At 40.1% G+C, this 11263-nt stretch overlaps 1 protein-coding gene across 1 annotated transcript; it reads left to right on the forward strand.

The window, feature by feature from the left end:
• Positions 1 to 1169: 1169 nt before the first annotated feature.
• On the forward strand, positions 1170 to 10744 carry LOC131883939 (kin of IRRE-like protein 3; the record flags this gene model as incomplete). Its single annotated transcript, XM_059231548.1, is given in 7 exon segments — positions 1170 to 1511; positions 2728 to 3366; positions 3449 to 3709; positions 3777 to 4409; positions 4507 to 4669; positions 4840 to 5002; positions 9579 to 10744. Coding segments are annotated over 7 exon segments (2355 nt in total). The 3' UTR covers positions 10002 to 10744.
• Between the last annotated feature and the right edge of the window lie 519 nt (positions 10745 to 11263).

Raw genomic sequence — 11263 nt, forward strand, 5'->3', positions numbered from 1 at the left:
AGAAGACCCGTGTGGGTTGGTTCTTTCACTTGCCCATATATATTGTTTGTTTCTGGTCATTGGTCACCTTCGCCTTAAACCGTCTAAATGGTTGGTGTTGCATCAGTATATTTCGGGACGCCCTCTCGATTAAATTTCCCTGGTTCCAAAGTTCCATTGAGCCTATTCAACGATTTGTTGTAATTATTTGTATGTGTCCGTTGTCTTAAAATTTGTTGTTAAATAGAAACCGTCATTTCGTGGACTGGATAATTGGTTTTGGACGCGTTTACGACAATTAGGGTGTACGTTACAAGCCGTATTTAGTGCCTCTACAAGAATTCACAGAAAAAGATAACGTGCCGTATGGGAAATTCAGGTGGAAACGGATCCAATACTTGGCGGATCAAATCTGGGTACGATACCAGAATAACTATTTCCAGCGTCTACAAGAGCGAAATAAGTGGAGCAAAAAGCAGAAGAATCTGGAAGTTGACGATTTCGTGCTCCTTTGTATCAAAGGTGCCATGGAACCAGAGACGGCTACCGATCTTCCCCCTGCTATCAGTTTTAGTCAGATTTTATGCGCAAATTGGTCCTCTTAGTTCGAAAACATGTTTGGGGGCCAGTGAATTAGTCATTTACGCAAGAAGAGCATTGAAAGTCTTTTGGCACTCTCGGCAACCAGTTTTCGACGAAATATGAGATCTGTATTTAGTTATTCACAAATTTGGTAAAATTTATGTGCTGGGTACTTGTCCCTTTCGGAACTGCCAGCCGTTTCATCATGAACGAGTTAGATGGCGCTTTTCATGAACATACTCTTCAAATACAGGGCACTGGGTCCTAGGACTTTAGTTTGAGCGCCTGCTTTTGGGTGGGACAGGTCGCTTTTCCTCCTATCTCAGGGGAAGAGCGCTGGTGGGTTCCAACATTCGCGGTGTATATGTTCGTTTCATTGGTTTCACAACTGATTTTTGAACGGTAATCTGGGACCCACAGGCCGTTATCAACACAAAAAGGAGACGCCAGACGCAGACGACAGAGGTAGAAAAGACGCTTAGCGTAAGGATCAGTCTGGTTATGACCAAACGATATGGGTGGTCTTTGCCCGCGCTCGGTGTTCTCATTCCTTCTCAGAAAAAGGAATTCTTTTGCAGTTGTTGGTTGTGTGTCGGTCCCCGCTATTGGACGAGTTAATTGATGAAGAGCTTTCAATGTACCAGGGAATTCAGTTCTTTAGGGGCGTCATGGAACCTGTGAAGAATGTAATATTTATCTGTTGAAAATGTTTGTGTATGGTGGTTTGTCAAATGTGCTCCATTAGTCGTGATTTTATCAAGAAGTCGAATAAATTCAGACCTGAAACTGGCTTGTTCTAATTCAAAAATAGAAACAGTTGACGCCAAGGTGCAATAAGTGACTTCGATGGGTTTTGTGGACTTTTTGTAGAAACAAAATGTTGCTGTTCTTGCGATTACGAAGGGCCCTACATTTTTCTGTTTCAATCGTCCTTATTGCTTTCTGTGCAGGTAAGATCAGTCGGTAACAATTTAAAGAGAACCTTGAAAATCTTTAGCCACTAAATTTTTCCTCACCTTTCGAGCTACCTAATCTTCATCGATTAAATTTTATCTGTGAGACAAATATAGGTTGTAAAGTCTCATTAGTTAGTGAGGTTGAGGAAATTTTTACCCAATTTTTTTCCCTTTACAAAAATTAATGTGATTTGGTTGTGTGTTGTTTTGACAAATAATTAAAGAAAAATAGGGAAATTATTCATTCCGTGACTGTCTGGCTATTGAAGCATTGTTTTAACTTTGTGGCAAGCTTTCTCAATTTGTGTTCACTTGAACAATAATAGTACTTTTAGTCACCTTTTATTTGTATAGACTAGGAAGAGAAAAGTGCAGCTGTTCATTTGAAATCTGCAACATTGAATGAGAACAGGGATTTAACGGCATTTTTCATTGGAATTGACTACAAATTTTAGAGACCACCAGCTTATGTTTATCACAAGGATCTCTTTTAGGGGAAAGTATGAAGCATTGATCTATGTGAGAGAGAAGGGAAAAGCTAAGATAATTCAAAGTTAGAATTTGCATTTAGTTGAAATGGCGTTATTATTATGAAATTTGTAAAATAATTAAATTTAAGTATTTTGCAAGAGTCTTTGGCAGGTATAGAAAATCGTTTGTATGGTTTTAATGTGTGATTGAAAAACGATTTTATTTTCCACAAATTAAACATGAAAAGTATTCCTGAACCGAATTCGTGATTGAGGCTGTTATTTGTTTAAATTTTTGCTTCAATATTTCATTAGAAGAATAAAAGTGAACCACTACTGACTGGCAATTGCGCTTTATCTACTTTAGGATTTGCTTTGTCTTGTCTCAAATTATTCCTTACTCAAAATTTGACGTTACCACACATTTTCCCCTGTTTAGTTTCCTGGTCAAAATGCTTTTTCTGTGGGCTTCGAGCGATGAAATGGTGTTCTCATGCAGTTATTCTTTTGACATTTTAGGAATACAAATTAACCATAGCTAACAAAGTAAAGGAAAAAATTGAGCAAAGTTCACTCTAAGGTGAGAATTGCTCAAACAGTTCAAAATGAGCCGCTACACACTGTATTGAGGGCCACTTTCAGGAAACACTGGAGAATCTATTAACGTTGTTTTCATGTATTACTGTCGAAACTCAAGCTCAAAGGAGAAAATAATTTGCTCATTCTCATTCTCAATTTAGATGGTGACGGGCTTCAATCCTGGATTGAGCAACCTCAATATCAAGAAGTCAATCCCAATGGCAATGTGGTCATTATTTGCAAAGTTCGCGACAAACAGGGCGAGTGTCGATGGGAAAAGGACGGATCTCCCGTTGGAATTTATCCCAATAAATATGAATGGGCCAGTCAACCCGAAGAAGGAGACTGTTCTCTCAAGATTGTCAATGCCACCCTTGAATATGATGATGGGGTTTGGCAATGTCAAGTTACTCCAGGTTCATTTGCTTCCAAGGATGCTTTGATTTCACAAGGGGCAGAGCTGGTGGTGAGAGAAGCTCCCCAAGAGATCCACATTCAAAGGGTTGGAGAAGAGGGGAAGGAAATTATTGATTCAGCGGGCGAAGAACTTGAATTGGAATGTGTTGTGTCCGGGGGAAATCCTCCAGTGAAGATCCGTTGGTTCGAAAATGATGATGAGATCCAAACAGGTCATACTCAAGAGAATAGTCGAATCTCAGGTCAATCCCGAACTTGGATATCAGTCTCCAGGCTGAACTTACCTGTAAGCAAAAGTGACGACGGTGCTTTTATCAAGTGCCTAGCTAACCACCCTACAACTCCGGAACCCATGTCGGTTCAAACATGCATCACTATATATTGTAAGTACGTCGTATAATCCCATTCCACATTTGCTTGGATATATTTTCTAATTGAGCACTGTTTTTGTCCTGAAAACAAAAGATCCACCAACAGTCATCATTGAAACATCTCCCTTGGAATATCTCGAAGAGGAAAAAGACCCTGCCACACTTCGTTGTATGGCAGATTCCAACCCTCCATCGACAATCTTATGGAGAAAGGAGGGTCTGAATGGAATATTCAGCCCAGATGAAGAAATCAATTTCAGTCCTGTGACGCGGCACACCGCAGGTGTTTACAGTTGCACTGCAGAAAATCCTTTGGGCATGAGTAAACTGGCTTTCATTGAACTTGACGTAAAATGTAAGGATTTACTTTAGACCATATATTTTCAACCCAACCTCTCAGCATATTTATTCTGATTCTTTAGACTCTCCCTTAATACTGTCAGTGGGACCGTCGCGTATTGTCGCGGCTCAAAGAAACAAGAAAGCCCTGCTCAATTGCGAAGCCGAGGGTAATCCCCCCCCACAATACCAATGGCTACAAAAACTCCCTACTCAGGAAGTGTTCATTCGGGGTCACGAAAAGACACTTGTTATTGATAACGTTACGTACAACCATCAAGGTGAATTTGTGTGCAAAGTTATGAACACCATCAACGGCGAAGAGCGTTCAGTGCAATCGGAACCTATTCGCGTGGAAGTGAGCGGAGCCCCGCAGGTCATGAAATATGAAGCTCATCATGAGGTGCAAGTTCAAAATGGAGAAGATGCCACCCTAGAAGTGTTATTCTGTGCCGATCCCCCACCTAAACAAGCGTGGCATTTAGGAGATCTGAGCCTTGGATCAAGCACTAACGGAAACAGTGACATCATTTTAGCTGCTGGCACAGGTCATGGCCGATTCATCGCAGAGAGCGCTCGAAAAGCAGATCGAGAAGATTGCTATGTGTCCGTACTACGCATCAACGGGGCTCACCCAATGGATAGTCACACATATCAATTGAAGCTTTCCAACAGCCACGGGTCAGATGTGCATACAATTCATCTTGTTGTTAGAGGTAGGTCAATCCAAGGGGTTAATAAGTAATACACTATTGATATCCCAAGGATCAATCACGTTTTTCAACATGGTAATAAGGATGTTACTCTTTTCAGACCACGTCTCTCAGGAATCCCTTATTGCAGTGATCGTGGGAGCAATACTCACGTTTTTGTTGCTCATTCTCATTTGTATTTATTGTTGTAAAAGTAGTCGACGCGGATGTGGCGGAACATCAAATGACAATAAGAAAAACTTCAAAGCATCCGATCTCGAAAGGTAAGAGTGGCAATCAAAAGATAAGTTGGCTTGTAGCTTTGCACTTCAGCCACATAGTTTTTGCTTCTTTTTATTATGCCTGAAAATTGGCAGTTGTCTTCAAGCCTCTTAAGTTTTCTTTTCCACGTCAGTATAGTAGAGCTTCAGTTCCAGATCCTATTTTGTTACAGTGAACGTACAGACGTAGAATCAACCCACAGCAGTAGCCATGGGATTAACTACCCCGAAAAGACTTTGGTAATTCCTCCCGACGCACTCTATGGGACGGTCAATTACAAAGTGCAACAAAGTGGTTACTTCTCGTACGAGTCTCAAGCCATGGAGGAAGTAAAGGTGAGATTTAGAGTTTGTAATAGTTACAGGGTGGCCCAGGTCATTTAGGCCAGATATTTTTCAGCTTATGATGGCCATGAAGCAACTTAGAAAACTTCTTATTTCCTTTTGCATGTTCCTATTTCGTTTTTTTCGTTTTGTTTGTTGTCATGTTCACATTTTGTATTTGCTTTTTAGACATATTTCATTGTGCTCATTAAGTGTGAAGTGCACGTTTCCTGATGGAGGATGTATTGACAAGTGGGTTGATAAGTCTGAAATTTTGTTAATCAGGATCGTTTCCCTCTCAAACTGTTCTACTCTCTTCGTAGCAGTCGTTCTTCAATAAAAGGAACAATTTGCAGTTCTCGTCTCTTTGGCCGCCGTGATTTTGGCCAGCTGATTTTCGTTCAGAAATGGAGTCGATGTAGCTCCTTTCCTTCGAATTCAAATGACTGATACCTTATATCAAAATGCTAAAAGTTAACTTTAAAAAGGCCTTTTTGGAAAACCGCATTATGATTTAGCCCTTCCCTTCAAAAACCTACCCAGAATCATCCCACAGCTTCCATGCATTTGTGTTGGAAATGTCGAGAAAGCTAAGGACTGTTTTTGTTGGAGCCAGGGGATGATTTCCTGCCAACTATTCGACAACTTTACAGCTGCATTCGATTTGTAGGTCTCTATCTAAAATTGAAAGTCACAAATATTCGCAAGAAGAGTTGCCGTGGCAGTGGAAGAGTTATAAGCTTGTCTTTGGTAGCAGTTTTCTTTTTCTCAGGGTATTTTGTGTTTTCAAGATACACTCTGAACCTCTGATATTTCCTAACTTCGCCAGTCTCTAATTGAAGCTTTTTTTAGAAGTATTGTCAGAGATTGCTAAATTTAGGAATGGGGGCATCATGTCGATTAGCACATATCGCCATGGCGAAAGAATTCATTTGTGGGTGTTTAAGAGGTCAACCGCAGGGTTGGCTAAAACCCCCTGTTGGATTAAAAAAATAGCAAATTCTTCCCAATGTTTCCCCTTATTTTCCGATGACCTTCCTCCGTCTTTGGCTGTAGTGTGATTGAGAAACTGGAAGAGCAATGTCTTGATTTCATGGAATAAATGGTAGGAAACTGAAAGTCTTCCTTAGTGGTGTTCAATCCTCAATGTTCTAAAGGTAAGTTTTGGGTTTCTTGTACGGTTTTATTTAAATTACGTGTCAAATGCAGTGGCTTATTTGCTGCAGTTCTTTGACTAATTCACTAATCCCAAATCAGCGGGGCGACTATCAAAAACTTTCTTCTTCAAAACGTGTAGTGTATTTATTTTTTCATAATCTCCCATATCTAGGTCATTCCCGCAATATCAAGGATTTGGAATTTTTGAAGTCTGTCTAAAATGTTAGAAAATAGAATAATTTGAGGAAGTTTTGGAACAAAACTGGTTGGCTTAAAATCCTCTTTTACAAGTGATTTGAGGTTTGCTTTTGTGCGATAACGACTTTCTCTTCGCTATTTGTCTTTATTTGCTTCTTTGCCATAAAAGTAGAGGTTGTAACCCCGCTTACAACCATTTTGATTTGTAAAATGTTCAAGCTTTTTTCTACGATTTTTACGTAAGCCCAAAGGAAAAGGATCCAATCAAAAGATTTTTCTGAGTTAGCAATCTGGTCCAAGAACGCTACAGCTTATGAGTCTATATTAGGTCTCAGTGGTTATTTTCAAAAAGACAAACTATTTTTTGCTTTGTCAAAAAGAAACCTTTTCCTCTACAGTAGTCTAAGGTACGTTAAAAAAATATCTTCCGAACTTAATGAGTAACAAGCCATTGAAAAACAAGTTTTTCTAACAAATTTTGCCCAACAAACCACAAATACAATCGAATTGTCAAACAAGTTGCACCACTTTCCCCATATCTCTTCTCTTTATTACTTTGACTGAACATATCACAAATCAAGGGGAAGCTCGGTTGTGAGGGCCCAAAGCTGAGAGTTGTTCTTGCGTTAACAGATATGGTCACTTTGATCCCCATTTGGTCCGTCTTGTGAGGCCTTCATACTTAAAATCCGAGGACAATTACACTACACTGGTGGGAACCAGCCAGGTTTTTCTCGGAGGGTGCACGACCTTTGAAATCTCGAAACATTGTCACTTTTTACACGAAATCCCCACCTCGATTGATCGTAATCCGCGCGCCACTTGTTGATCAAAAGTCGGTCTTTCGTTGTCATGGCGGGAAAAAATTGGAGAAGAGTATTCTGTCCATGTTAGCCTAGCTGTCCCTGGTAATGCTGATGAGTCGATTGCATTTTAGACATCATTCAGCACCAGGGTGGGCATTTTATTTTTTGAAAACTTTTGTCCCTCTCTGTCCAGATATGTTCAAAGGTGTTCAAAAAGAAAGGTGTCCAAAAGCGTCCAAAACATATGACTACAAATCTTTCAGAAGATATTCTTGAAATTGATATTACATTTTAGAAATAGCTCATTTACACACCTTGTCTGAAGCTTAAACCGTCAATGGTTACCAAACGGATATTAGTCACCTATTTTGTACAATAACTATGCCATTAATGGACATTATAAATATCAAACGTGACGTTTCTATGCTCTAACATACCCAAAAGCATATTTCTTAAAGGCATTGTTTAAACATGATTCCAATTTTCAAAGGGGGAGATAAGTCACTCCCCAGTAATAATAGGCCGATCTCTCTCACTTCGAATATTGCGAAGGTGTTTGAGAAGATCATGAAGTTCAAACTTGTTGAATTTCTTGATGTCCATGAAGTCCTTCCTCCTAGTCAGCATGGGTTCCGAGCACATTTTAGCACGGTTACCCAACTGATTGAGCATATAGAGCAGGTTATTGAGGGACTGGAGTGCCATGAATCAGTCGATGTAGTTTATCTCGACTTTGCCAAGGCCTTTGACATGGTAGATCATGGCCTTTTAGTTAACATGCTCCATGAGATTGGGATCCAAGGCAAGGTTCTCAATTGGCTATGAAGTTTCATTTCTGGTAGGAAACAATTCATTAAGGTTGAGGGATCCCTTAGTGACGTACACGATGTTAAGTCGGGTGTCCCTCAGGGCTCCTTTTTGTGTCCTCTCCTTTTCATTGTCTTCATTGCCCCGCTTCAGAAGCTTGGTAGTAGTAATGTCAGTATCTCTTCTTATGCTGATGATACAAAATTGGTAGTTGATAGGAATGGTCAGAACTCCGGTTGTCTGTTAGAGGTCCTAGACCAAATCTACTCCTGGGTTGCTGCGAGTAATATGGCTTTGAATGGAATGAAATTCCGCTCAATGACCTTTGGGTCGACGCCATTAGACACTCCACTATTAGATGATGAAGGTAAGGACATTGAGCAGGTCTCATTCATGAAGGATTTAGGTGTAGTCCTCCAAGATTATGGAAAGTTTGATGAGCATATCCAGTTGAAAGTTGGTAAAGCTTTTCAAACATGTGGTTGGATATATCGCACGTTTAAGTCCAGAGATAGTATCACGATGCTAACTCTGTATAAGTCGATTGTTCAGCCGCATCTTGAATATGCCTCTCCCATTTGGGCTCCAATTAGTTCAGCAGGTTTGCAAAAGCTCGAGCAGGTCCAAAGATGTTTTACTAGGAACATTGAAGATATGAGAGAGCTCTCGTATTGGGAGAGGTTAGAAAGGTTGGGATTGTACAGTACTCAGAGAAGGTACGAAAGGTATCTGATATTGTACGTTTTCAAAAGCATTCATGAGCTTTGTCCCAACCCAGGATTTAGGGTCAATTGTAGTGACCGTAGAGGCTTAATGTGCGTTTTGAGAGCACCTTCAAGCCCTCGAGAATCCAGGCTAGTTAAAACAATGAAGTCCAACTCTCTTCTTTCTCGGGCTCCTTCATTGTTCAATTTGCTGCCCTCAAATATTCGTAGGGCTTATGTAGGCGTTGATCCAAAAGCAGGATTTAAGTCAGACTTGGATAAGTTTTTGACTAAAATTCCGGATCAACCTTATATTCAAGGATTAGCCAGATCAGCCAACTCCAATTCGTTGGTCGATCAAACAATATACATAAATAAAAGTCAAGTGAAATGAATAATCTTCTCGTCTTGAACTGCTGGGATCCCAATTCCGGTAGCGGTAAGGAAGTCCGCAAATAAAAAATATGTTGGTTACCATATAGATTAGGTAAAAAAAATACATATGTTAGGCTCTGAAAGTTATTGCTTGTCTGCCCACCTTTGGGCCAATTGTACTTCCTTTTGAACACCATCTGCCCACTTTGTCCACCTTTTGGACACTTTTTGACACTTGGTTTCCAAAAGACAAGCTGATTCCCAAAATTGCCCACCCTCCTCAGCACGAGACTGTCGATAGCGGTCTAATTGTGACCTGTAGCTCTTGGTATAAACTACCAATAGATCAAAACCAGATCACTAATGATCAAATCAACAAGCTGTGTTTTGCACATACCTCACTTCGATCAGTTTGGATATCAATTCACTGTTGTTCTAAGAATGAAAACACGTTGCCCTCGTTCAGCTAGTTGGTTTAATCACATTTTGATGGATCCAGATCTTGTTTTAGAATCAATGATTTGTGTTCTTTTGTTACAGGAAAGTATGAGTCATCGCTCGCACGATTTGATCTCCAACTTAGATCGAACTTTAAGTACAAGTGCAGTGTTTAACCACTCAACCGCTCCTCAAAAACATGATGCCATGGGCTTTTATCGCACAGAAGCCTCGCCTGTTGGACTCTTCCCGGAGATTTCTAGCCTTCAAAATAGTGCACAATTCCTCCATCATCATAAGTACCACCAGCACCAACAGCAGCATCAACCCACAGGCCCGCCGAGAATCGTCTACAATGATCTCTGCAACTTTCCAAAAACGAGCAACTATGGATCGATGAAAAAAAAGAAGAACAAAGACCAATACCAATGCAATAACGTAGGTGTCTCATGCCTAGTAAGTCAATCAGATTACCCCGAGGCCCACAGTAATAGCCCTTATGGAAATCGCTACGATCAACCCTGAATAGACTTACTCTGTCCGTCTTAAGTTTTGAATTAAGCTTCGAAAAAAATTGAGCAAGTTCGATGATATCGTGGGTGGTCGTTCAAACAAAAGAGATCACGAAAGAATCATTTTGGGTTGGTTGCACTTTTCTACATACATTGACTGCTTCAGTCATAAAAACACGTGAAAGTTCCAGAATTCGCATCAAGCCCTGAAATGACAGAGAGTACTGCCAAGGACAAGAAAATTTTTATGATTGATAACTTTTCTATTTTGGTTTGGGTTTTCACGAGCTTTTCTAACCGCTACAGTTAAATGGTTATCAGAAGCCGTGATTGAATAAGAACCTCCTTGAGGGAACGAATTGATTTTTTGCAGAGGTAAAGGCTGGTGTTACGTAAGTCGCAAGAGGTAAAACAACATCAACAACAAGAAATACTGATGACGCACCCGATTTCCTACATAAAAATTCCTACTGACCTGGAAAAAGAATATTGCTTTGCTGTCTTGCTTATGATGGCCCTCGTTTGGCGTAACAGTGTTCTCACCGAAGCCATTTAAGACCAGAAGGCTTAACACGTCAGGCCACGAACCAGTCTTTTTTTCCAACATAGACAAAACCATACTAAACTAACAAAAACGACAGTAACTACTAAATAAATTGTTGTACTCCCTATGAAATAAATTTAGTAGTGAAAGATTGGTTTTGTACATGATGTTAATGTTTCACATGAATTGTTAATAAAAGCCATAAGCACTGATTGAGAACACCATTTTTGCACACGAGACAATTCTATGTCTTCTTGCTCCCACGATTGGTCCCACCAATCTCTTGAGATTGAACTTGAAAGCTGATTTTCAGGTGACATAAAGCATGAATTGTCAAGTTTGAATTTGGGAGTTCCACTTAAGATTTAAAAATATATCGCCCATGCTCGCAAGGTTATCTCCTAATCTCGCTGGTTTTAACTAGCCACAATTTATAGCTGTGCTCCAAGATTATTGGTGTTAAACAATTTTTCAAATCTCAAATCAACGAAGAGTTTCAAGTCTGAATCTAACTCTTGAAGATGAGAAGAAATCTGGTTGCGGCTGTGCTTATAAAAGTTAGCTGAATGGTTTAATTTAGTCTTCAAGCACCCTTGAGCTCCACGGGTTAGGCATCTAAGGAAAGGTTGAGACGTTTCATTCATGGTAGGAATGGTATTCATGGTTAGGTCGAGGGACCTACCTCTGCGTCAGGTATCCTACAGCGCTCCATACTAGGTTCTTTTCTTTTC

Source organism: Tigriopus californicus, chromosome 7 (assembly GCF_007210705.1).
Source record: "Tigriopus californicus strain San Diego chromosome 7, Tcal_SD_v2.1, whole genome shotgun sequence".
Classification (NCBI taxonomy): domain Eukaryota; kingdom Metazoa; phylum Arthropoda; class Copepoda; order Harpacticoida; family Harpacticidae; genus Tigriopus; species Tigriopus californicus.